We start from the raw sequence: 27,516 nt of genomic DNA on the forward strand, positions 1-27,516 counted from the left end.
ATTAACAAAATAAAATCTAGACTTCTAGACTGTGAGCCCGCTAAAGGGGAAACAGACAACAAAACAAGACATAGTAACAAAATAAAATCTAGACTTCTAGACTGTGAGCCTGCTAAAGGGGAGACAGACAACAAAACAAGACATAGTAACAAAATAAAATCTAGACTTCTGGACTGTGAGCCTGCTAAAGGGGAGACAGACAACAAAACAAAACATAGTAACAAAATAAAATCTAGACTTCTAGACTGTGAGCCGCTTCTAGACTGTGAGCCCGCTAAGGGGGAGACAGACAACAAAACAAAACATAGTAACAAAATAAAATCTAGTCTTCTAGACTGTGTGCCCGCTTCTAGACTGTGAGCCCGCTAAGAGGGAGACAGACAACAAAACAAAACGTAGTAACAAAATAAAATCTAGTCTTCTAGACTGTGAGCCCGCTTCTAGACTGTGAGCCCGATAAAGAGGAGACAGACAACAAAACAAAACATAGTAACAAAATAAAATCTAGACTTCTAGACTGTGAGCCCGCTAAGGGGGAGACAAACAACAAAACAAAACATAGTAACAAAATAAAATCTAGACTTCTAGACTGTGAGCCCGCTAAGGGGGAGACAAACAACAAAAAAAAACCCATAGTAACAAAATAAAATCTAGACTTCTAGACTGTGAGCCCGCTAAAGGGGAGACAGACAACAAAACAAAACATATTAACAAAATAAAATCTAGACTTCTAGACTGTGAGCCCGCTAAGGGAGAGACAGACAACAAAACAAAACGTAGTAACAGAGTAAAATCTAGACTTCTAGACTGTAAGCCCGCTTCTAGACTGTGAGCCTGCTAAGGGGGAGACAGACAACAAAACAAATTAACAAAATAAAATCTAGACTTCTAGACTGTGAGCCCACTAAAGGGGAGACAAACAACAAAACAAAACATATTAACAAAATAAAATCTAGACTTCTAGACTGTGAGTCCGCTTCTAGACTGTGAGCCCGCTAAAGGGGAGACAAACAACAAAACAAAACATATTAACAAAATAAAATCTAGACTTCTAGACTGTGAGCCCGCTTCTAGACTGTGAGCCTGCTAAAGGAGAGACAAACAACAAAACAAAACATATTAACAAAATAAAATCTAGACTTCTAGACTGTGAGCCCGCTAAAGGGGAAACAGACAACAAAACAAGACATAGTAACAAAATAAAATCTAGACTTCTAGACTGTGAGCCTGCTAAAGGGGAGACAGACAACAAAACAAGACATAGTAACAAAATAAAATCTAGACTTCTAGACTGTGAGCCTGCTAAAGGGGAGACAGACAACAAAACAAAACATAGTAACAAAATAAAATCTAGACTTCTAGACTGTGAGCCGCTTCTAGACTGTGAGCCCGCTAAAGGGGAGACAGACAACAAAAGAAAACATAGTAACAAAATAAAATCTAGTCTTCTAGACTGTGTGCCCGCTTCTAGACTGTGAGCCCGCTAAGAGGGAGACAGACAACAAAACATAGTAACAAAATAAAATCTAGACTTCTAGACTGTGAGTCCGCTTCTAGACTGTGAGCCCGCTAAAGGGGAGACAAACAACAAAACAAAACATATTAACAAAATAAAATCTAGACTTCTAGACTGTGAGCCCGCTTCTAGACTGTGAGCCTGCTAAAGGAGAGACAAACAACAAAACAAAACATATTAACAAAATAAAATCTAGACTTCTAGACTGTGAGCCCGCTAAAGGGGAAACAGACAACAAAACAAGACATAGTAACAAAATAAAATCTAGACTTCTAGACTGTGAGCCTGCTAAAGGGGAGACAGACAACAAAACAAGACATAGTAACAAAATAAAATCTAGACTTCTAGACTGTGAGCCTGCTAAAGGGGAGACAGACAACAAAACAAAACATAGTAACAAAATAAAATCTAGACTTCTAGACTGTGAGCCGCTTCTAGACTGTGAGCCCGCTAAAGGGGAGACAGACAACAAAAGAAAACATAGTAACAAAATAAAATCTAGTCTTCTAGACTGTGTGCCCGCTTCTAGACTGTGAGCCCGCTAAGAGGGAGACAGACAACAAAACATAGTAACAAAATAAAATCTAGACTTCTAGACTGTGAGTCCGCTTCTAGACTGTGAGCCCGCTAAAGGGGAGACAAACAACAAAACAAAACATATTAACAAAATAAAATCTAGACTTCTAGACTGTGAGCCCGCTTCTAGACTGTGAGCCTGCTAAAGGAGAGACAAACAACAAAACAAAACATATTAACAAAATAAAATCTAGACTTCTAGACTGTGAGCCCGCTAAAGGGGAAACAGACAACAAAACAAGACATAGTAACAAAATAAAATCTAGACTTCTAGACTGTGAGCCTGCTAAAGGGGAGACAGACAACAAAACAAGACATAGTAACAAAATAAAATCTAGACTTCTAGACTGTGAGCCTGCTAAAGGGGAGACAGACAACAAAACAAAACATAGTAACAAAATAAAATCTAGACTTCTAGACTGTGAGCCGCTTCTAGACTGTGAGCCCGCTAAAGGGGAGACAGACAACAAAAGAAAACATAGTAACAAAATAAAATCTAGTCTTCTAGACTGTGTGCCCGCTTCTAGACTGTGAGCCCGCTAAGAGGGAGACAGACAACAAAACATAGTAACAAAATAAAATCTAGTCTTCTAGACTGTGAGCCCACTTCTAGACTGTGAGCCCGCTAAAGAGGAGACAGACAACAAAACAAAACATAGTAACTAAATAAAGTCTAGACTTCTAGACTGTGAGCCTGCTAAAGGGGAGACAGCCAACAAAACAAAACATATCAACAAAATAAAATCTAGACTTCTAGACTGTGAGCCCGCTAAGGGGGAGGCAAACAACAAAACAAAACATATTAACAAAATAAAATCTAGACTTCTAGACTGTGAGCCCGCTAAAGGGGAGACAGACAACAAAACAAAACATAGTCACAAAATAAAATCTAGACTTCTAGACTGTAAGCCCGCTTCTAGACTGTGAGCCTGCTAAGGGGGAGACAGACAACAAAACAAATTAACAAAATAAAATCTAGACTTCTAGACTGTGAGCCCGCTAAAGGGGAGACAAACAACAAAACAAAACATATTAACAAAATAAAATCTAGACTTCTAGACTGTGAGTCCGCTTCTAGACTGTGAGCCCGCTAAAGGGGAGACAAACAACAAAACAAAACAAATTAACAAGATAAAATCTAGACTTCTAGACTGTGAGCCCGCTAAAGGGGAGACAAACAACAAAACAAAACATATTAACAAAATAAAATCTAGACTTCTAGACTGTGAGCCCGCTTCTAGACTGTGAGCCCACTAAAGGGGAGACAAACAACAAAACAAAACATATTAACAAAATAAAATCTAGACTTCTAGACTGTGAGCCCGCTAAAGGGGAAACAGACAACAAAACAAGACATAGTAACAAAATAAAATCTAGACTTCTAGACTGTGAGCCTGCTAAAGGGGAGACAGACAACAAAACAAGACATAGTAACAAAATAAAATCTAGACTTCTAGACTGTGAGCCCGCTAAAGGGGAGACAGACAACAAAACAAAACATAGTAACAAAATAAAATCTAGACTTCTAGACTGTGAGCCGCTTCTAGACTGTGAGCCCGCTAAAGGGGAGACAGACAACAAAAGAAAACATAGTAACAAAATAAAATCTAGACTTCTAGACTGTGAGCCGCTTCTAGACTGTGAGCCCGCTAAAGGGGAGACAGACTACAAAACAAAACATAGTAACAAAATAAAATCTAGTCTTCTAGACTGTGAGCCCGCTTCTAGACTGTGAGCCCGCTAAGAGGGAGACAGACAACAAAACAAAACATAGTCACAAAATAAAATCTAGACTTCTAGACTGTGAGCCCGCTAAAGGGGAAACAGACAACAAAACAAGACATAGTAACAAAATAAAATCTAGACTTCTAGACTGTGAGCCTGCTAAGGGGGAGACAGACAACAAAACAAGACATAGTAACAAAATAAAATCTAGACTTCTAGACTGTGAGCCCGCTAAGGGGGAGACAGACAACAAAACAAAGCATAGTAACAAAATAAAATCTAGACTTCTAGACTGTGAGCCCGCTTCTAGACTGTGAGCCCGCTAAGGGGGAGACAGACAACAAAACAAATTAACAAAATAAAATCTAGACTTCTAGACTGTAAGCCCGCTTCTAGACTGTGAGCCCGCTAAAGGGGAGGCAGACAACAAAACAAAACATATTAACAAAATAAAATCTAGACTTCTACACTGTGAGCCTGCTTCTAGACTGTGAGCCCGCTAAGGGGGAGACAGACAACAAAACAAAACATAGTAACCAAATAAAATCTAGACTTCTACACTGTGAGCCTGCTTCTAGACTGTGAGCCCGCTAAGGGGGAGACAGACAACAAAACAAAACATAGTAACAAAATAAAATCTAGACTTCTAGACTGTGAGCCCGCTTCTAGACTGTGAGCCCGCTAAAGGGGAGACAGACAACAAAACAAAACATAGTCACAAAATAAAATCTAGTCTTCTAGACTGTGAGCCCGCTTCTAGACTGTGAGCCCGCTAAGGGGGAGACAGACAACAAAACAAAACATATTAACAAAATAAAATCTAGACTTCTAGACTGTGAGCCCGCTAAAGGGGAGACAAACAACAAAACAAAACATATTAACAAAATAAAATCTAGATTTCTAGACTGTGAGCCCGCTAAAGGGGAGACAGACAACAAAACAAAACATAGTAACAAAATAAAATCTAGACTTCTAGAATGTGAGCCCGCTTCTAGACTGTGAGCCCACTAAGAGGGAGACAGACAACAAAACAAAACATAGTAACAAAATAAAATCTAGACTTCTAGACTGTGAGGCCGCTAAGGGGGAGACAGACAACAAAACAAAACATAGTAACAAAATAAAATCTAGACTTCTAGACTGTGAGCCCGCTTCTAGACTGTGAGCCTGCTAAAGGGGAGACACAACCAAACAAAACATAGTAACTAAATAAAATCTAGACTTCTACACTGTGAGCCCGCTTCTAGACTGTGAGCCTGCTAAAGGGGAGACACAACCAAACAAAACATAGTAACTAAATAAAATCTAGACTTCTACACTGTGAGCCCGCTTCTAGACTGTGAGCCTGCTAAAGGGGAGACACAACCAAACAAAACATAGTAACTAAATAAAATCTAGACTTCTAGACTGTGAGGTCGCTAAGGGGGAGACAGACAACAAAACAAAACATGTTAACAAAATAAAATCTAGACTTCTAGGCCGTGAGCCCGCTAAGGGGGAGACAAACAACAAAACAAAACATAGTAACAAAATAAAATCTAGACTTCTAGACTGTGAGCCCGCTAAAAGGGAGACAGACAACAGAACAAAACATATTAACAAAATAAAATCTAGTCTTCTAGGCCGTGAGCCCGCTTCTAGACTGTGAGCCTGCTGTTGGGTAGGGACCGTCTCTATATGTTGCCAACTTGGACTTCCCAGCGCTTAGTACAGTGCTCTGCATGCAGTAAGCACTCAATAAATACAATTGAATGAATGAATAAATGAATAAAATAAATAGAATAAATATGTACAAATGAAATAGAGTAATAAATGTGTACAAACATATATACATATGTACAGGTGGGGTGGGGAGGGGAAGGAGGTAAGGTGGGGGGGCTGAGTGTGGGAAGGCCTCCTGGAGGAGGTGAGCTCTCAGTAGGGCTTTGAAGGGAGGAAGAGAGCTCAGTTTCCCCACCTGTAAAATGGGGATAAGAATACCTGCCCTGTCTCCCTCCCTCACAGAGTTGCTGTGAGGGTTGAAATGAACTAATAATAATAATAATGATGGCATCTAAGTGCTTACTATGTGCGAAGCACTGTCCTACTGTGAGAGAGCTTTGATAATAAAAGCACGATAGCAAACCAAGAAAAGCAGCATGGAGTAGCCGATAGAGCCTGGGAGTCCGAAGGTCATGGGTTCTAATCCCGACTCCACCACGTGTCTGCTGTGTGATCTTGGGCAAGTCACTTAATAATAATAATGATGGCATTTGTTAAGCGCTTACTATGTTCAAAGCACTGTTCTAAGTGCTAGGGGGGATACAGGGTGATCAGGTTGTCCCACATGGGGCTCACAGTCATCATCCCCATTTTGCACCTGAGGTAACTGAGGCTCAGAGAAGTGAAGTGACTTGCGCAAAGTCACACAGCAGACATGTGGCGGAGCCAGGATTCAAACCCGTGACCTCTGACTCCAAAGCCCGGGCTCTTTCCAATCAATCAATCAATCAATCAATCAATCGTATTTATTGAGCGCTTACTATGTGCAGAGCACTGTACTAAGCGCTTGGGAAGTACAAACTGGCATCACACAGAGACAGTCCCTACCCAACAGTGGGCTCACAGTCTAAAAGGGGGAGACAGAGAACAGAACCAAACATACCAACAAAATAAAATAAGTAGGATAGAAATGTACAAGTAAAATAAATAAATAAATTGAGCCATTGAGCCACGCTGCTTCTCTTCTCTGGGCCTCAGTTCCCTCATCTGTAAAATGGGGATTAAAACTGTGAGCCCCCCGTGGGACCACCTGATCACCTTATAACCTCCCCAGCGTTTAGAACAGTGCTTTGCACATAGTGAGTGCTTAACAAATACCATCATTATTATTATTATTATTATTCTCTGGGCCTCAGTTACCTCATTTATGAAACAGAGATTGAGACTGGGACAGGGACTGTGTCCTGCCCGATTTCCTTGTATCCACCCCAGCCTGGCACATAGTGAGAGCTTAACAAATACCATTATTATTATTATTATTATTATTATTATTATTATTATTATTATTATCTGGGCCTCAGTTACCTCATCTGTGAAACAGAGATTGAGACTGGGACAGGAACTGTGTCCTGCCCGATTTCCTTGTGTCCACCCCAGCCTGGCACATAGTGAGTGCTTAACAAATACCATTATTATTATTATTATTATTATTATTATTATTATTATTATTTATTATTATTCTCTGGGCCTCAGTTACCTCGTCTGTGAAACAGAGATTGAGACTGGGACAGGGACTGTGTCCTGCCCGATTTCCTTGTGTCCACCCCAGCCTGGCACATAGTGAGCGCTTAACAAATACTATTATTATTATTATTATTATTATTATTATTATTATTATTATTATTCTCTGGGCCTCAGTTACCTCGTCTGTGAAACAGAGATTGAGACTGGGACAGGGACTGTGTCCTGCCCGATTTCCTTGTGTCCACCCCAGCCTGGCATATAGTGAGCGCTTAACAAATACTATTATTATTATTATTATTATTATTATTATTATTATTATTATTATTATTATTATTGTTCTCTGGGCCTCAGTTACCTCGTCTGTGAAACAGAGATTGAGACTGGGACAGGGACTGTGTCCTGCCTGATTTCCTTGTATCCACCCCAGCCTGGCACATAGTGAGCGCTTAACAAATACCATTATTATTATTATTATTATTATTATTATTATTATTATTCTCTGGGCCTCAGTTACCTCGTCTGTGAAACAGAGATTGAGACAGGGACAGGGACTGTGTCCTGCCCGATTTCCTTGTGTCCACCCCAGCCTGGCACACAGTGAGCGCTTAACAAATACTATTATTATTATTATTATTATTATTATTATTATTATTATTATTATTATTATTATTATTATTATTATTATTCTCTGGGCCTCAGTTACCTCATCTGTGAAACAGAGATTGAGACTGGGACAGGGACTGTGTCCTGCCCGATTTCCTTGTGTCCACCCCAGCCTGGCACATAGTGAGAGCTTAACAAATACCATTATTATTATTATTATTATTATTATTATTATTATTATTATTATTATTATTATTATTATTATCATTCTCTGGGCCTCAGTTACCTCGTCTGTGAAACAGAGATTGAGACTGGGACAGGGACTGTGTCCTGCCCGATTTCCTTGTGTCCACCCCAGCCTGGCACACAGTGAGCGCTTAACAAATACCATTATTATTATTATTATTATTATTATTATTATTATTATTATTATTATTCTCTGGGCCTCAGTTACCTCATCTGTGAAACAGAGATTGAGACTGGGACAGGGACTGTGTCCTGCCCAATTTCCTTGTATCCACCCCGGCCTGGCACATAGTGAGCGCTTAACAAATAACTGCAATAATGATTATTATTTACAATAAGAATATAATAAGAGAAGCAGCGTGGCTCAGTGGAAAGAGCACGAGCTTTGGAGTCAGAGGTCATGGGTTCAAATCCCGGCCCCGCCAATTGTCAGCCGTGTGACTTTGGGCAAGTCACTTCACTTCTCTGGGCCTCAGTTACCTCATCTATCAAAGGGAGATAAATCAATCAATCAATCGTATTTATTGAGCGCTTACTGTGTGCAGAACACTGTACTAAGCGCTTGGGAAGTCCAAGTTGGCAACATATAGAGACGGTCCCTACCCAACGGTGGGCTCACAGTCCGGAAGACTTTAGAAGATAAAGACTGTGAGCCCCCAGTGGGACAACCTGATCAACCAATCAATCAATCAATCGTATTTATTGAGCGCTTACTGTGTGCAGAGCACTGTACTAAGCCCTTGGGAAGTACACGTTGGCAACATATAGAGACAGTCCCTACCCAACAGTGGGCTCACAGTCTAAAAGTGATCACCTTGTAATCTTCCCAGCGCTTAGAACAGTGCTTTGCACGGAGTAGCCACTTAACTATTTTATTATTATTATTATTATTATTATTGTTATTATTATTATTACTGTGTGCAGAGCACTGGGATGTCTCCGACCCGGGAGGGATTGGGGACGGGGGGCTTCAAGACAGGGAAACCTCTCTTCCTCCCTTCAAAGCCCTACTGAGAGCTCCCCTCCTCCAGGAGGCCTTCCCAGACTGAACCCCCCCTTTCCTCTGCCCTCCCTTCTCCCCCACCCCACGGCCCTTGTGTACATTTGTAATAATAATAATAGCATTTATTAAGCGCTTACTATGTGCAAAGCACTGTTCTAAGCGCTGGGGAGGTTACAAGGTGATCAGGTTATCCCACGGGGGGCTCACAGGCTTCATCCCCATTTGACAGATGAGGGAACTGAGGCCCAGAGAAGTCAAGTGACTCGCCCAAAGTCACACAGCTGACAATTGGCGGAGCAGGGATTTGAACCCATGACCTCCGACTGCAAAGCCCGGGCTTTTTCCACTGAGCCACGCTGCTTCTCTTCTACACATTTATTACTCTATTAAATAAAATACTTCTAGAGCGTGAGCCCCTTGTTGGGTAGGGGCTGTATATGTTGCCGAATTGTACTGTGCAAGCGCTTAGTACATCATCATCATCATCATCAGTCGTATTTATTGAGCGCTTACTATGTGCAGAGCACTGTACTAAGCGCTTGGGAAGTCCAAGTTGGCAACATCTAGAGACAGTCCCTACCCAACAGTGGGCTCACAGTCTCAAAGGGGGAGACAGAGAACAAAACCAAACATACTAACAAAATAAAATAAATAGGATAGATATGTACAAGTAAAATAAATAAATAAATAGAGTAATAATCAATCAATCAATCAATCAATCGTATTTATTGAGCGCTTACTGTGTGCAGAGCACTGTACTAAGCGCTTGGGAAGTCCAAGTTGGCAACATATAGAGACAGTCCCTACCCAACAGTGGGCTCACAGTCTAAAAGGGGGAGACAGAGAACAAAACCAAACATACTAACAAAATAAAATAAATAGGATAGATATGTACAAGTAAAATAAATAAATAAATAGAGTAATAATCAATCAATCAATCAATCAATCGTATTTATTGAGCGCTTACTGTGTGCAGAGCACTGTACTAAGCGCTTGGGAAGTCCAAGTTGGCAACATATAGAGACAGTCCCTACCCAACAGTGGGCTCACAGTCTAAAAGGGGGAGACAGAGAACAAAACCAAACATACTAACAAAATAAAATAAATAGGATAGATATGTACAAGTAAAATAAATAAATAAATAGAGTAATAATCAATCAATCAATCAATCAATCGTATTTATTGAGCGCTTACTGTGTGCAGAGCACTGTACTAAGCGCTTGGGAAGTACAAGTTGGCAACATATAGAGACGGTCCCTACCCAACAGTGGGCTCATGGAATGAATGCTTTGCACATAGTAAGCGCTTAACAAATATTATTATTATGAGATGGCACACTGGGGTGGCTACAAGCCAACTGGGTTAGGCACAGTCCCCCTCCCACATCATTCACTCATTCATTCAATCGTATTTATTGAGTGCTTACTGTGTGCAGGGCACTGTACTAAGCGCTTGGGAAGTCCAAGTTGGCAACATATAGAGACGGTCCCTACCCAACAGCGGGCTCACAGTCTTTAGGTAAACGCTTAATAAATGACATTATTGTTATTGTTATCGTTAATAATAATAATAATATTCTTTGTGACTCTAGGCCTGCGCGCCCTCTTGTGGCTCCACCTGGCATTTACACTTTTAAAAAAATGAAGAGGGAAAGCGGGATTTTGTATTATTGCATTTCTATTTTTTTTAAAAAATTAAAGATCTTTTCAAGAAATCAGAGTGAAGGCAGGATCTTGACTAGCATTTCTGTTATTTCTTTTAGAAATTAATGGTGTTTGTTAAGTGCTTACAGTGAGCCCGCTGTTGGGCAGGGACCGTCCCTATATGTTGCCAATTTATACTTCCCAAGCGCTTAGTACAGTGCTCTGCACACAGTAAGCGCTCAATAAATAAAATTGAATGAATGAATGGGGCAGGCATTGCTCTAAGCCCTGGGATAGACTGACGCTAAACAGGTTGGACACGCTCTATATCCTGCATGAAACTTGCTGTCTTAATCCTAATAATAATAATAATAATAATAATACTTGTGGTATTTATTTATTATTTATTTATTATTAATACTTGTGGTATTTATTTATTATTTATTTATTTATTTTACTTGTACATATCTATTCTATTTATTTTATTTTGTTAGTATGTTTGGCTTTGTTCTCTGTCTCCCCCTTTTAGACTGTGAGCCCACTGTTGGGTAGGGACTGTCTCTATATGTTGCCAATTTGTACTTCCCAAGCGCTTAGTACAGTGCTCTGCACATAGTAAGCACTCAATAAATACGATGGAATGAATGAATGGGCCAGGCATTGTTCTAAGCGCTGGGATAGACCGACGCTAAACAGGTTGGACATGCCCTATATCCCGCATGAAACTTGCTGTCTTAATCCTAATAATAATAATAATAATACTTGTGGTATTCATTTATTATTTATTTATTATTAATACTTGTGGTATTTATTTATTATTTATTTATTTATTTTACTTGTACATATCTATTCTATTTATTTTATTTTGTTAGTATGTTTGGTTTTGTTCTCTGTCTCCCCCTTTCAGACTGTGAGCCCACTGTTGGGTAGGGACTGTCTCTATATGTTGCCAATTTGTACTTCCCAAGCGCTTAGTACAGTGCTCTGCACATAGTAAGCACTCAATAAATACGATTGATTGATTGATTGATTGTGGTATTTGTTAAGTGCTTAATTTGTGCCAGGCACCATATTAAGTGCTGGGGCAAATAATAATAATAATAATAATTTTTGGTTAGGGATTGTCTCTATCTGTTGCCGAATTGTACTTTCCAAGCGCTTAGTATAGTGCTCTGCACACAGGAAGAGCTCAATAAATGCGACTGAATGAATAATAATCATAATGGTATTTGTTAAGCCCTTACTCGATGCCAGGCACTGTACTAAGCGTTGGGGTGGTCCCATGTGGGGCTCACAGCTTCAATTCCCAATTTTACAGAAGGCACAATGAAGTGAAGTGACTTGCCCAAGGTCACTATGTTAAGTGCTGGGGTAAATAATAATAATAATTGTTGGGTAGGGATTCATTCCTTCATTCATTCAATCGTATTTATTGAGCGCTTGCTGTGTGCAGAACACTGTACTAAGCACTTGGGAAGTACAAGTTGGTGACATATTGTCTCTGTTGCCAAATTGTACTTTCCAAGCGCTTAGTACAGTGCTCTGCGCACAGGAAGAGCTCAATAAATGCGACTGAATGAATAATAATAATAATGGTATTTGTTAAGCCCTTACTCGATGCCAGGCACTGTACTAAGCGCTGGGGTGGTCCCGTGTGGGGCTCACAGTCTCAATCCCCAATTTTACAGAAGGCACAGAGAAGTGAAGTGACTTGCCCAAGGTCACTATGTTAAGTGCTGGGGTAAATAATAATAATAATTGTTGGGTAGGGATTCATTCATTCATTCATTCAAACATATTTATTGAGCGCTTACTGTGTGCAGAGCACTGTACTAAGCACTTGGGAAGTACAAGTTGGTGACATATTGTCTCTGTTGCCAAATTGTACTTTCCAAGCGCTTAGTACAGTGCTCTGCGCACAGGAGGAGCTCAATAAATACGACTGACTGAATAATAATAAAAATAATGGTATTTGTTAAGCCCTTACTCGATGCCAGGCACTGTACTAAGCGCTGGGGCGGATACCCGCAAATCGAGTTGGGCACAGTCCCATCTCAATCCCCATTTTACAGATGAGGCGCCTCAGGCCCAGAGAAGTGAAGTGACTTAACCAAGGTCACACAGCAGACACGCGGTGTTGTCGGGATTAGAACCCAGGGCCTCCCGACTCCAGGTCCGTGCTCTAGCCGCTACGCCGCCGGAAAGCTTAGCTGATAATTGTGGCACTTGTTAAGCGCTTACTATGTGCCAGGCCACTGTATTAAGCACCGGGGTGGCTACAAGCAAACTGGGTTAGGCGCAGTCCCCGTCCCACATTCATTCATTCAGTCAATCAATCAATCCATCAATCGTATTTATTGAGCGCTTCACTGGGCCTCAGTTCCCTCATCTGTAAAATGGGGATGAAGACTGTGAGCCCCACCTGGGACCACTTGATCACCTTGTATCTACCCCAGCGTTTAGAACAGTGCTCGGCACATTCATTCAATCGTATTGATTGAGCGCTTACTGCGTGCAGAGCACTGTACTAAGCGCTTGGGCAGTCCAAGTTGGCAACGCATGGAGGCGGTCCCTACCCAACAGTGGGCTCACGTAGAAAGCACTTAACAAATACCAGCATTAGAAGCAGCGTGGCCTAGTGGAAAGAGCCCGGGTTTGGGAGTCTGAGGTCCTGGGTTCTAATCCCGGCCCCGCCACTTGTCTGCTGGGTGACCTTGGACAAGTCACTTCACTTCTCTGGGCCTCAGTTCCCTCATCTGTTAAATGGGGATGAAGACTGTGAGCCCCATCTGGGACAACCTGATCACCCTGTTTCTCCCCCAGCTTTTAGAACAGTGCTTGGCACATAGTAAGCGCTTAAGAAATTCCATGATTATTCTGATTCTGAAGAGATCCGTTCCCTTGGGAGGGAATGGCGGCCTGAGGGGAACACCCAAGGACAGGAGGTCACTGAGGGAGGAGGCCGTCCCCCACCACGTGACCGCCGTCTGACTGACGTAATCACGTCGTGCGCGGGAGGGGGAGAGAGCCCTCCCATGTGACCTCCGAGTGACGTAAGCACGTCGTGCGCGGGGACAGGGACGGAGTGAAAGCCCCGCGTGACCTCCGCGTGACACAAGAACGTCGTGCGCAGGCGCAGAGAGAGAGTCATTCAATCGTATTTATTGAGCGCTTACTGTGTGCAGAGCACTGCACTAAGCGCTTGGGAAGTACAAGTCGGCAACATATCGAGACGGTCCCGACCCAGCAGTGGGCTCACAGTCTAGAAGGGGGAGACAGACAACAAAACGTGTGGACAGGTGTCATCAGAATGAATAGAAGTAAGGCTAAATGCACATCATTAACAAAATAGAATAGTAAATATGTACAAGTAAAATAGAGTAATAAATCTGTACACACATATATACAGGGGCTGTGGGGAGGAGAAGGAGGTAGGGCGGGGGGGATGGGAAGGAGGCTCAGTCTAGGAAGGCCTCCTGGAAGAGGTGAGCTCTCAGTAGGACCTCCACGTGACACAAGAACGTTACAGGCTAGAAGGGGGAGACAGACAACGAAACAAAACATATTAACAGAGTAAAATATTTTTATTTTATATATTTTAAATAAAATATATTTATTTTATTTTGTTAATATGTTTTGTTTTGTTGTCTGGCTCCCCCTTCTAGACTGTGAGCCCGCTGTTGGGTAGGGACCGTCTCTAGATGTTGCCAGCTTGTACTTCCCCAGCGCTTAGTACAGTGCTCTGCACACAGTAAGCAGTGTGGCTCAGTGGAAAGGCTTTGGAGTCAGAGGTCATGGGTTCGAATCCCGGCTCCGCCACGTCTGCTGTGTGACCTTGGGCAAGTCACTTAACTTCCCTGAGCCTCAGTTACCTCAACTGTAAAATGGGGATGAAGACTGTGAGCCCCACGTGGGACAACCTGATCACCTTGTATCCCCCCCGCGCTTAAAACAGTGCTTTGCACATAGTAAGCGCTTAACAAATACGACTGAATGAATGAATAGACGGGGAGACAGAGATAAAGATGGAGGGAGATAAAGATAGAGACAGAGATAAAGATGGAGGGAGGGAGATAAAGACAGCGACAGTCCCCACGTGACCTCCGCATGACGTAATCACGTCGTGCGTGCAGAGAGAGCGCGCGAGCAATGTAGCGCCCCTCGTACGTGCCCTGGGCGTGACGTAATCACGTCGTGCGCGCAGAGGGAGAGAGGGAGGAGAGAGCAAACCAGGCCCCCCGTACGTTCCCTGGGCGTGACGTAATCACGCCGTGCGCGCAGAGGGAGAGAGGGGAGAGCAAGCCAGCCCCCCGTACGTGCCCTGGGCGTGACGTAATCACGCCGTGCGCGGAAAGAGAGGGAGGAGAGAGCAAGCCAGCCTCCTCCGCACGTGCCATGGGCGTGACGTAATTACGTCGTGGGGGGAGGGGGGCGAGGGAGAGAGAGAGGGAGAGAGAGAGAGGAGAGAGCAAGCCAGCCCCACCGTACGTGCCATGGGCGTGACGTAATCACGTCGTGTGCGGAGAGGGAGAGAGGGAGGAGAGCAAGCCAGCCCCCCCGTACGTGCCCTGGGCGTGACGTAATTACGTCGAGGAGGGGGGGAGGGAGAGGGAGAGAGGGAGAGGGGGAGGGGGAGGGAGAGAGGGGGAGGGGGAGGTAGAGAGGGGGAGGTGGAGGGAGAGAGGGAGAGGGGGAGGGGGAGGGAGAGAGGGGGAGGGGGAGGGAGAGAGGGAGAGGGGGAGAGGGAGAGGGAGGGGGGAGGGAGGGGGGAGAGAGAGGGAGAGGGACAGAGAGAGGGAGGGAGAGGGGGCGAGAGGGAGGGAGAGGGAGAGAGGGGGAGAGAGGGGGAGGGGGGAGGGAGAGAGGGAGAGGGAGAGGGAGAGGGAGAGGGAGGGAGGGAGGGAGGAGAGAGAGGAGAGAGAGGAGAGAGAGGAGAGAGAGGAGAGAGAGGAGAGAGAGGAGAGAGAGGAGAGAGAGGAGAGAGAGGAGAGAGAGGAGAGAGCAAGCCAGCCCCCCGTACGTGCCCTGGTTGTGACGTCAGCGCGTCGCTCGCGGGGCCGCCCCGCCCTTCCCCCCGTACGTACCCTGGGCGTGACGTCAGCGCGTCGCTCGCGGGGCCGCCCCGCCCTTCCCCCTTACGTACCCTGGGAATGACGTCAACGCGTCGCGCGCGGGGCCGCCCCACCCTTCCCCCGTACGTGCCCTGCGCGTGACGTCAGCGCGCGTCGCGTCGTGTCGGTCGGCGAGTCCGGCCCGGGCCCCCGGAAGTGGGGCGGTGTGTGAGGGGCGGCGTGTGAGGAGGGGCGTTGAGGCGGCGCCATGGCCACCTTCATCTCGGTGCAGCTGAAGAAGACGTCGGAGGTGGACCTGGCGAAGCCGCTGGTGAAGTTCCTGCAGCAGACCTACCCGGCCGGGGAGGAGCAGGCCCAGGCCTGCCAGGCCGCCGAGCACCTCAGCAAGCTCCGCAGGGCCGCCCTCGGCCGGCCCCTCGACAAGCACGACGGAGCCCTCGACACCCTCCTCAGGTGGGACACGCCCCGCACCTTAAACACCTCCTCCTCCTCCTCCTGCTCCTCCTCGTCGTCATCGATCGGATTGATTGAGCGCTTACTGGGTGCAGAGCCCTGTGCTAAGCGCTTGGGAAGGACAAGTTGGCGACATCCAGAGACAGGCCCCACCCAACCAGTGGGGGCTCACGTCGTCGTCATGATGGCCTCTGTTGCCAACTTGTACTTCCCCAGCGCTTAGTACAGTGCTCAGCACCCAGTAAGCGCTCAGTAAACACGATTGAATGAATGTCAAGCGCTTACTATGTGCCAAGCACTGCTCTAAACGCTGGGGGAGAGGCGAGGTCAAGCACGACGGCGTCCTCGACGCCCTCCTCAGGTGGGCAGCTCCTCCCCGCAACACCTGCGTATCATCATCATCGTCATGATGGGATCTGTTGCCAACTTGGACTTCCCAAGCGCTTAGTACAGTGCCCTGCACACAGTAAGCGCTCAATAAATACGATTGAATGAATGAATGTCAAGTGCTTACTATGTGCCAAGCACTGTTCTAAGCGCTGGGGTAGATACAAACTCAAGCACGATGGCATCCTCGACACCCTCCTCAGGTGGGCTGCCCCTCCCCAAATCCTCCTCCTCAGCGTCGTCATGATGGCATCTGTTGCCAACTTGTACTTCCCCAATGCTGAGTACAGCGCTGTGCACACAGTAAGCTCTCAGTAAATAGGATTGAATGAATGAATGTCAAGCGCTTACTATGTGCCAAGCACTGTTCTAAACGCTGGGGGATATACAAGGTCAAGCACGACAGGGCCCTCGACACCCTCCTCAGGTGGGCCGCCCCTCCCCAAGTCACCTCCAAATCCTCCTCCTCCTCATCATCGTCGTCATGATGGTATCTGTTGCCAGCTTGTACTTCCCAACTGCTTAGTACAGTGCTCTGCACATAGTAAGCGCTCAATAAATGCGATTGAATGAATTAATGTCAAGCGCTTACTATGTGCCAAGCACTGTTCTAAATGCTAGGGGAGATACAAGGTCAAGCATGACAGGGCCCTCGATGCCCTGCTCAGGTGGGCCCCCCTCCCCACAACACCTGCGTAGCATCATCATCAAAATGATGATGGGATCTGTTGCCAACTGGTACTTCCCAAGCGCTTAGTACAGTGCTCTGCACACAGTAAGTGCTCAATAAATACGATTGAATGAATGAATGTTAAGCACTTACTATGTGCCCAGCACTGTTCTAAGCGCTGGGGGAGATACAAGGTCAAGCACGACGGCATCCTCAACGCCCTGCTCAGGTGGGCAACCCCTCCCCGCGACACCTGCATATCATCATCATAATAATGATGGTATCTGTTAAGCACTTACTATGTGCCAAGCACTGTTCTAAACGCTGGGGGAGATAGGATGGTGGCGCCCTGAAAACCCTCCCTGCAACACCTGTGTATCATCATCATCCTGATGATGGTATCTGTTGCCAACTTGTACTTCCCAAGCACTTAGTATAGTGCTCTGCACACAGTAAGCACTCAATAAATACGATCGAATGAATGAATGTTGAGCGCCTACTATATGCCAAGCACTGCTCTAAGCGCTGGGGGAGATACAAGGTCACGCACGACAGTGCCCTCGACACCTTCTTCAGGTGCGCAACCCCTCCCCACAACACCTCCGTATCATCATCATCATCGTAATGATGGTATCTGTTGAGCGCCTACCATGTGCCAAGCACTGTTCTAAACGCTGGGGTAGATACAAGGTCAAACACGGCCGCGCCCTCGACACCCTCCTCAGGTGGGCAACCCCTCCCCGCAGCACCTCCGTATCATCATCATCATCATGATGGTAACTGTTAAGCGCCTACCACGTGCCAAGCGCTGTTCTAAGCGCTGGGGAGGTTACAAGGCGATCGGGTTGTCCCACGGGGGGGCCCACAGTCTTCATCCCCATTTTGTAGATGAGGGAACTGAGGCCTACAGAAGTGACTTGCCCAAAGCCACACAGCAGACAAGTGGCAGAACCGGGGTCAGAACCCACAACCTTCTAATAATAATAATAATGGCATTTATTAAGCGCTTACTATGTGCAAAAGCACTGTTCCAAGCCCTGGGGAGGTTACATGGTGATCTGGTTGTCCCACGGGGGGCTCACAGTCTTCATCCCCATTTGCCATTCATTCATTCAATCGTATTTATTGAGCACTTACTGTGTGCAGAGCACTGTACTAAGCGCTTGGGAAATCCAAGTTGGCAACACACAGAGACGGTCCCTACCCAACAGCGGGCTCACAGTCTAGAAGGGGGAGACGAACAACAAAACATATTAACAAAATAAAATCTTGACAGATGAGGGAACTAAGGCTACAAGGTGAGACATATATATACACCCCCCCCATATATATATATATATATAAAGTGGCATTTATTAAGCACTTACTATGTGCAAAGCACTGTTCTAAGCCCTGGGGAGGTTACAAGGTGATCAGGTTGTCCCACGGGAGGCTCACAGTCTTCATCCCCATTTGACAGATGAGGGAACTGAGGCTCCCAGAAGTGGCTTGCCCAGAGTCACATAACAGACAAGTGGCAGGGCCGGGATCAGAACCCACAACCTTCCAATAATAATAATAATGTTATTTATTAAGCGCTTACTATGTGCCAAGCACTGTTCCAAGTGCTGGGGAGGTTACAAGGTGATCAGGTTGTCCCCAGGGGGGCCCACAATCTTTTACACGTGAGGGAACTGAGGCCCAGAGAAGTGACTTGCCCACAGTCACACAGCTGGCAATTGGCGGAGCCGGGATTTGAACCCATGACCGCTGACTCCCAAGCCCGGGCTCTTTCCACTAAGCCTTGCTGCTTCTAATGATGGTATTCGTTAAGCGCTTACTCTGTGCCAAGAACTGTCCCAAGCACTGGGGAGGTTACAAGGTGATCGGGTTGTCCCACGGGGGGCTCACAGTCTTCATCCCCATTTTACAGATAAGGGAACTGAGGCCCACAGAAATCAATCAATCAATCGTATTTATTGAGCGCTTACTATGTGCAGAGCACTGTACTAAGCGCTTGGGAAGCACAAATTGGCAACATATAGAGACAGTCCCTACCCAACAGTGGGCTCACTTTGACTTGCCCAAAGTCACACAACAGACAAGTGGCAGAGCCGGGATCAGAACCCACACCGTCTAATAATAATAATAATGATGGCATTAATTAAGCGCTTACTATGTGCAAAGCACTGTTCTAAGCCCTGGGAAGGTTACAAGGTGATCAGGTTGTCCCACGGGGGGGCTCACAGTCTTCATCCCCATTTTACACATGAGGAAACTGAGGCCCAGAGAAGTGACTCGCCCAGAGTCACATAGCTGGCAATTGGCGGAGTCGGGATTTGAACCCACAACCTCTGACTCCTAAGCCCGGGCTCTCTCCACTAAGCCTCGCTGCGTCTAATGATGGTATCTGTTAAGCGCTTGCTATGTGCCGAGCACTGTTCCAAGCGCTGGGGAGTTTACAAGGTGATCAGGTTGTCCCACGGGGGGGCCCACAGTCTTCATCCCCATTTTACAGATGAGGGAACTGAGGCCCAGAGAAGAGAAGTGACTTGCCCAAAGTCACACAGCCGACAAGTGGCGGGGCTGGAATTTGAACCCATGACCCCTGACTCCAAAGCCCGTACCCTTTCCACTGAGCCACGCTGCTCAGTATTTGTTTGTACAGATTTATTATTCTATTTATTCTATTCTATTTATTTTGTTAATGACGTGCATTTAGCTTTACTTCTATTTATTCTGATGACTTGACACCCGTCCATATGTTTTGTTTTGTTGTCCATCTCCCCTCCTTCTAGACTGTGAGCCCATTGTTGGGTAGGGACCATCTCTACATGTTGCCGACTTGTACTTCCCAAGCGCTTAGTACAGTGCTCGGCACACATTAAGCGCTCAATAAATACGATTGAATGAATGAATGCCCACCTCCGGGCACCCCCAAGCCGGAGGGCCCCCCGGGGGAGGCGGCCAAACACCGACACACACAGAGACACAGACAGGACCGACCGGCCTGGGGTCAAAGGGCAACAACAATAATGAACAATTATCGCCCGGAATGATAATAATGGCAATAATAATGATGGCATTTGTATTAGAGAAGCAGCGGGGCTCAGTGGAAAGAGCCCGGGCTTGGCAGTCGGAGGTCGTGGGTTCAAATCTTCTAATAATAATGATGATGGCATTTATTAAGCGCCTACTACGTGCAAAGCACTGTCTAGGCGCTGGGGAGGTTACAAGGTGATCAGGTTGTCCACGGAGGGGATCACAGCCTTAACCCCCATTTTACAGATGAGGGAGCTGAGGCTCAGGGAAGTGAAGTGGTTTGCCCAAAGTCACCCAGCTGACAGTTGGCAGAGCCGGGATTTGAACCCATGACCCCAGACTCCAAAGCCCGGGCTCTTACCACCGAGCCACGCTGTTTCTAGACCGTGAGCCCGTTGTTGGGTAGGGACCGTCTCTGTATGTTGCCGGCTTGTACTTCCCAAGCGCTTAGTGTAGTGCTCTGCATACAGCGCTCAATAAATGCGATTGAATGAATGAAAATCCCGGCTCCACCAATTCATTCATTCAGTCATATTTATTGGAGCGCCGACTGTGTGCAGAGCACTGTACTAAGCGCTTGGGAAGTACAAGTCGGCAACAGATAGAGACCGTCCCTACCCAACAACGGGCTCACAGTCTAGAAGGGGGAGAAGCCGTGTGACTTTGGGCCAGTCACTTCATTTCTCTGGGCCTCAGTTACCTCATCTGGAAAATGGGGATGAAGACTGAGCCCTCCCCGTGGGCCAACCTGATCACCTTGTAACCTCCCCAGCGCTTAGAACAGTGCTCGGCACATAGAAAGTGCTTAATAAATGCCATCATCATCAGTGGAAAGAGCACGGGCTTGGGAGTTAGAGGTCATGGGTTCAAATCCCTGCTCCACCAACCGGTCAGCTGTGTGACTTCGAGCAAGTCACTTCACTTCTCTGGGCCTCAGTTCCCTCATCTGGAAAATGGGGATGAAGACTGTGAGCCCCCCGTGGGACCCCTTGATCACCTTGTAACCTCCCCAGCGCTTAGAACAGCACGTAGTAAGCGCTTAATAAATGTCATCATCATCAGTGGAAAGAGCCCGGGCTTGCGAGCCAGACGTCCTGGGTTCTGATCCCGGCTCCGCCCCGTAATAATGGTGGTATTTGTTCATTCATTCATTCATTCAATCATATTTATTGACCACTTACTGTGTTCAGAGCACTGTACTAAAGCGCTGGGATACAAGGTAATAAAGGTTGTCCCATGTGGGGCTCACAGTCTTAATCCCCATTTCACAGATGGGTAACAGAGGCCCAGAGAAGTTGTCGACTTGTACTTCCCGAGAGCTTAGTACAGTGCTCTGCACACAGTAAGCGCTCAATAAATACGATTGAATGAATGAAGTCACACAGCTGAGAAGTGGTGGAGCCGGGATTAGAACCCACGACCTCTGGCTCTCAAGCCCGGGCTCCTTCCACTGAGCCACGCTGCTTTGGGTGGCCTTCAGCAAGTCACTTCTCTGAGCCTCAGTTCCCTCATCTGGAAAATGGGGATGAAGACTGTGAGCCCCCTGTGGGACAACCTGATCACCTTGTAACCTCCCCAGCGCTGAGAACAGTGCTTGGCACATAGTAAGCGCTCAACAAATACCATTATTATTATTATCATTAGTTAAGTGCTTACTTTGTGCCAAGCACTGTTCTAAGCGCCGGGTGTCTACTTGTTTTATTCTGTTGTCTGTCTCCCTCCCCCCTCCCCCTCCCCACAGCACTTGTGTATATTTGTACATATTTATTCCTTTATTTTATTAATGATGCTTATAGAGCTATAATTCTATCTATTCTGATGGTATTGACACCTGTCTACTTGTGCTATGTGCAAAGCGCTGGGTGTCTACTTGTTTTGTCCTGTTGTCTGTCTCCGTACCCCTTTCTCCTCCCCACAGCATTTGTGTATATTTGTCCGTATTACTCTTTATTTTATTAATGATTTGTATGGAGCTACAATTCTATTTATTCTGTTGGTATTGACCCTTGTCTACTTGTTTTGCCTTGTTTTCTGTCTCCCGCTTCTAGACTGTGAGCCCCTTGTTGGGTAGGGACCGTCTCCGTATGTTGTCGACTTGTACTTCCCCAAGTGCTTAGTCCAGTGCTCTGCACACAGTAAACGCTCGATAAATACGATTAAATGAGTGAATTTGTTAAGCGCTTCCTATGTGCCGAGGGCCGTCACTATGTGTTGCCAATTTGTACTTCCCAAGCGCTTAGTACAGTGCTCTGCACACAGTAAGTGCTCAGTAAATGCGATTGAATGAATGAATACAAGGTGATCAGGTTGTCCCACGTGGGGCTCACAGACTTAATCCCCATTTTACAGATGAGGTAACTGAGGCTCAGAGAAGTGGAGTGACTTGCCCAAGGTCACGCAGCAGACATGTGGCGGAGCTGGGATTAGAACCCGTGACCTCTGACTCCCAAGCCCGGGCTCTTTACAGTGAGCCATGCTGCTTCTCTTTGTTAAGCGCTTACTATGTGCCAAGGACTGTTCTAAGCACTGATAATGATGGTATTTGTTAAGCACTTTTTTAATCGCTGGGGTGGTTACAAAGTAATCAGGTGATCCCACTTGGGGCTCACACTCTTAATCCCTATTTTCCAGATGAGGTCACTGAGGCCCAGAGAAGTTAAGTGACTTGCCCAAGGCCACACAGCGGACAGGTGGTGGAGCTGGGATTAGAACCCATGACCTCCGACTTCCAAGCCTGGGCTCTTTCCACTAAGTCAGGGGTCAGGGGGTGGGGATGGGGGGGGAAGGATCGGACCCGGGGACCGGTAGGAGCCAAAGTGACAACCCAGAAGAAGAAGAAATGTGTGGTTTGGTAACCCCGTCTGTTGTGCTAGGCCCTGGGCTACGTAGAAAGTTATAATAATAATAAAAATAAGAATAATAAGAATAATAATCGTTGCGGTAGTTCTTCAAACCTTCCTATGGGCTAGGTCCTGGACTAAGCGCTGAGGTACGTAGAAGGATAGTTGTGGCTCTTCTCAAGCGCTTACTATGTGCCAGGCCTTAGACTAAGCGCTGGGGTAGGTGGAAGGATAGTCATGCTGGTTCTTAAGCATTTGCTATGTGCTAGGTCCTGGACTAAGTGCTGGGGTACGTAGAAGGTTATAATAATTGTAATTCTTAAGCCCTTCCTATGTGCTAGGCCTTGGACTAAGCACTCAGGTACGTAGAAGGTTATAATAATAATAATAATAGTTGTAGTTCTTCAGCCCTTCCTATGGACTGGGCCCCGGACTAAGCGCTGGGGTACGTAGAAGGATCTAATAATAATAGTTGTGGTAGTTCTTAAGCCCTTCCTACGTGCTAGGCCCCGGACTAAGTGCTGGGGTACGTAGAAGGATATAATAATAACAGTTGTGGTAGTTCTTAAGCCCTTCCTATGTGCTAGACCCTGGACTAAGCGTGGGGGTTCGTATTCAATAAATACAATTGAATCGGGTACAGAGAAGATTATAATAGTAGTTGTGGTAGTTCTTCAGTGCTTACTATGTGCTAGGCTCCAGACTAAGTGCTGGGGTATGTAGAAACTCGTAATGATAATAAATTTGCTGTTTGGTAAGCCCTTCCTACGTGCTAGGCCCTGGACTAAGCGCTGGGGCTCGTAGAAGGTTATATTAATGGTAGTTGTGGTAGTTCTTAAGCACTTCTAATCGGCTAGGCCCTGGTCTAAACGCTGGGGTAGATACAAGTTTATACTAATATTTACGGTGTTTATTAAGTATTTACTATGCTCCTGCACTGTACTAAGCGCTGGGGTAGAAACAAGTTTATAATAATTGCAATTATGGTATATGTCAGCCGCTCACTATGTACCTGCACTGTACTAAGAGCTGAGGTGGATACCAGCAGGTCAGGTTGGACCCAGTCCCTGTCCCGCATAAGTCTCACAGTCTTAAACCCCGTTTTACAGATGAGGGAACTGAGGCCCAAAGAAGTGAAGTGACTTGCCCAAGGCCGCAGAGCCGGGATTAGAGCCTAAGACCTTCTGTGACCTCTCCACTAGGCCATTCAGGGTGTGGACTCCCACCTCTGTGTAGACGGCTCTTACTCTCTCTCCTTTTTTCCCTTTCATTCCCCTCAGCCAAGCAGTCATATTTATTGAGCGCTTACACCGTGCAAAGCGCTCGGGAGAGTTCAATACAGCAGACAACGAGTTTACAGTCTACGAGGGAGGCAAACATTAATATAAATAAATGCATTACGGTTGTGTACGTAAGCGCCGGGGGCTGAATAAGGGGAAGTCAGGGTGACGCAGAAGGGAGTGGGCGAAGAGGAAAGGAGGGCTGAGTCAGGGAGGGCCTCTTGGAGGAGATGGGCCTTCGATAAGGCCTCGAAGGGGAGGAGAGTCATTATCTGTTGGATATGAGGAGGGAGGGCGAGGCAGGACGTGGGCGAGAAGTTGGTGGCGAGATAGATGAGATGGAGATACAGTGAGTAGGTTGGCATTGAAGGATTGAATTGTGTGAGCCGGGTTGGAGTAGGAGCCTAGGGAGCGGAGGTAGGTGGGGGCAAGGCGATTGAGTGCTTTAAAGCCGACAATGAGGAATTTCTGTATAAGGAGGTGGTTGGGCAACCCCTTCTTACCATTTCGCCCTTTCCTTCCCCCCTCTTTCTTTCCTCTTCCCTCCCCTCAAAGCCCTCCCTTCTTTGGTATGGTAGTTGTTAAGCTCTTACTTAAAAGCCAGGCACTGCTCTAAGCACAAGCTAATCAGGGTGGACCCAATCCCGGCCCCACTTGGGCCTCACAGTTTTCATCCCCGATTTACAGGTGAGGGAACTGAGGCACAGACAAGTTAAAGCGACCTGCCCAAAGTCACACAGCGGGACACGTGGTAGAGTCAGGGACCAACATCCAGGTCTGTGCTCTGTTCACTAGGCCGCACTACTTCTCACTTTCACATTCTGCCTTCTGTCCCTCGTTGTCAGGTCCCACAGATGTTCCCTGGCATTGTGGATAATAATAGTAGATTGTGGTATTAAGCATTTACTATAGCATTGTGCAAAGCTTTGGGATTAGACACAGGAAAGCAGGTCATACACAATTCCTGCCCCTCTTTCCTCCCCCTTTTCTCCTTACTCATCCTTTCCTCACTCCCACCCCCTGCCCAGCCTCTCTGTTTGGTTTAATAGGTGTGGCTCTCCAATTCTTGGACCGAGATAAACGTTCCTGTTCTAGTCACTTAAAGATTGCAGGAGTGGCCCCGTTCCAAAGGTTTTGCTACTTCCTCCTTTAACTGCTGCCTGGACTGCAGAGTGAATATCTGGAAGAATTTTGAAGTCAGTCCTTTATTCCAGACTTATCCTACCTATATCTAGAACCACCCCTCCCGTCAATTCAACTAAATTGCCACCCAGTCCTTTTCGGGGTCCCTGGCCTCCAAATCCTCAGACACATTTGTTTTGAACGGCCGTCTTGTGACGCCTATGGATTCAGCCCAGGATTTCTCAACGCGACTGGAATTACCATGGATCTTGTCCACATAGGAGAAGGAGAGATGGTGGGCCAACATAAGAAGGTTGATGGGGTTGTTTTCCGGAGGCTCGTTTTGTGGCGTTACACACCGGCGTGAGGAGTAGCCCGGGAGATCGAGCCCGGATTTGGATCATTGTCACCGGTTAAGGATTTTGTGCGAGGTTTGGGGAAGGTTGCAGAATGATTCCAGCACGGCCCCTGGAGGGGCCGACACCTAAAAGAGGATCAATTTGAGAAGGGAACTTAGAAGGGAGAGAAAATTGACAACAGGAGCCCGGATTCAGACTGAACTAGAATCGGAAGTTTCCAGGGTCTTTGCTTCTCCCTGCAGTTCGGACGTTATCCAACAGACAAGCCTGCCAAACAGATTGTGCAGGCTTTATTCGTGCCCCGCGCCCGTGGGGTCAGATTCCCCGGAGAGGGCTGCATTGCAACAGAGAGGTCATTTCTAGACCTCATTTGGGAGGGTTTTGGGGTTTTTTTAATGGTATTCGTTAATCGTTTACCATGTGCCAGGCACTGTACTAAGCGATGCGGTAGTTACAAGCAAAGCGGGTTGGAAACAGTCCATGTCCCGCAGGGGGCTCACGGTCTTAATCCCCGGTTTACAGAGGAGGTAACTGAGGCACTGAGAAGCGAAGTGCCTTTTTCCCAAGGTCCCACGGCAGAGCTGGGATTAGAACTCAGGACCTTCCGACCGCCAGGCCTGTTCTCCATCCACTAGGCCGCGTTACGTCTCGTTGTCATCAAATCGTATCGCGCTCCCCTGGGCCAGCAGAAGCACCGGTTCTTGTCAGGGTTTGCATATGAGTAGAGCTGGGGAGATAAATGCAGAGGAATTTGTCTCCTGGTTTGCCTCCCGGCCAAGGCTTCAGCTGCGAGAAGTGGCGGGTGGCCGTTTTGGGGGTTCTACCCGTCCGTCCGCTGCTCGGTGGTGGCAACCAGTTTGTCCTTGGCCTTTGAGAGCGGGGATATGGCAGGAGAGAGTAAGAAAAGAAGCAGTGTGACCTAGTGGACAGAGTCTGGACCTGGGAATTAGAAGGACCTGAGTTCTCATCCTGGCTCTGCCACTTGCGTGCCATGTGACTTGGGGCAAGCCACTTCATGTCTCTGTGCCTCAGTTCCCTCGTCTGTAAAACGGGGATGGAGACTGTGAGCCCTATGTGGAACAGGGACTGTGTCCAACCTGATTACTTTGTATCTACCCCGGTGCTTGGTTTGGTGGCATATACTAAGCGCTTAGCAAATGCCACTAAAAAAAAAAAAGATGACAGCAGCCAGGCCACGGGTGGGCCAACAGAAAGGCCAAAGGCGAAGTGGTGGACAGATAGGATGGAAGCCACAGACGTCTGTGGAGAGGCCAAAACCGGACTTCTGAAGATGAACATACAGTGCTCTGGCCTAAATATGCTGGTATGCTAATATGCTTACAATGCTCTGCACATAGTAAGCGCTCAATAAATACGATTGATGATGAACAGGGGAAAAGAAAGCCCCAGACGTTAAATAGGGGGAAACCGGGGCCTCACGGCCCCGGGGGTCCATTCTGCCGGGCCCCGACATCCGGCTGCTGCGACGCAGACTCCTCGTGAAACACGATCTGGAGTAATTCTAGCCCTTTCGAAATACCAAAATAGAGAAGATGAGGTCTCTGAGGAGGAAGGAAAGGAGCGGAGGACTGTGTTGGTAGCATATGGTTAGCAGGGCCTGATGGAAAGAACACGAGCCTAGCAGTCAGAGGACCTGGGTTCTAATTCCAGCTCCACCACTTGTCCGCTGTGAGACCCCGGGCAAGGCGTTTCACTTCTCCGTACCTCAGTTCCCGCATCTGCGAAATGGGGATTCAATCCCCGTGCTCCCTCCT

The 27,516-nt window shown here is 46.5% G+C and overlaps 1 protein-coding gene across 2 annotated transcripts in view; it reads left to right on the top strand.

The window, feature by feature from the left end:
- The first annotated feature begins 15,776 nt into the window (after positions 1–15,776).
- LOC119922591 (programmed cell death 6 interacting protein) overlaps positions 15,777–27,516 on the top strand; it is a 61,496-nt gene continuing 49,756 nt past the window's right edge. For both annotated transcript variants that reach the window (XM_038742327.1, XM_038742332.1), the window contains exon 1: positions 15,777–16,062. In XM_038742327.1, the coding sequence (XP_038598255.1) occupies positions 15,857–16,062 (206 nt within the window). In that variant the 5' untranslated portion in view covers positions 15,777–15,856. The remainder of the gene's footprint in view (positions 16,063–27,516) is intronic.

This window comes from Tachyglossus aculeatus, chromosome 2 (genome assembly GCF_015852505.1).
Source record: "Tachyglossus aculeatus isolate mTacAcu1 chromosome 2, mTacAcu1.pri, whole genome shotgun sequence".
Lineage (NCBI taxonomy): Eukaryota > Metazoa > Chordata > Mammalia > Monotremata > Tachyglossidae > Tachyglossus > Tachyglossus aculeatus.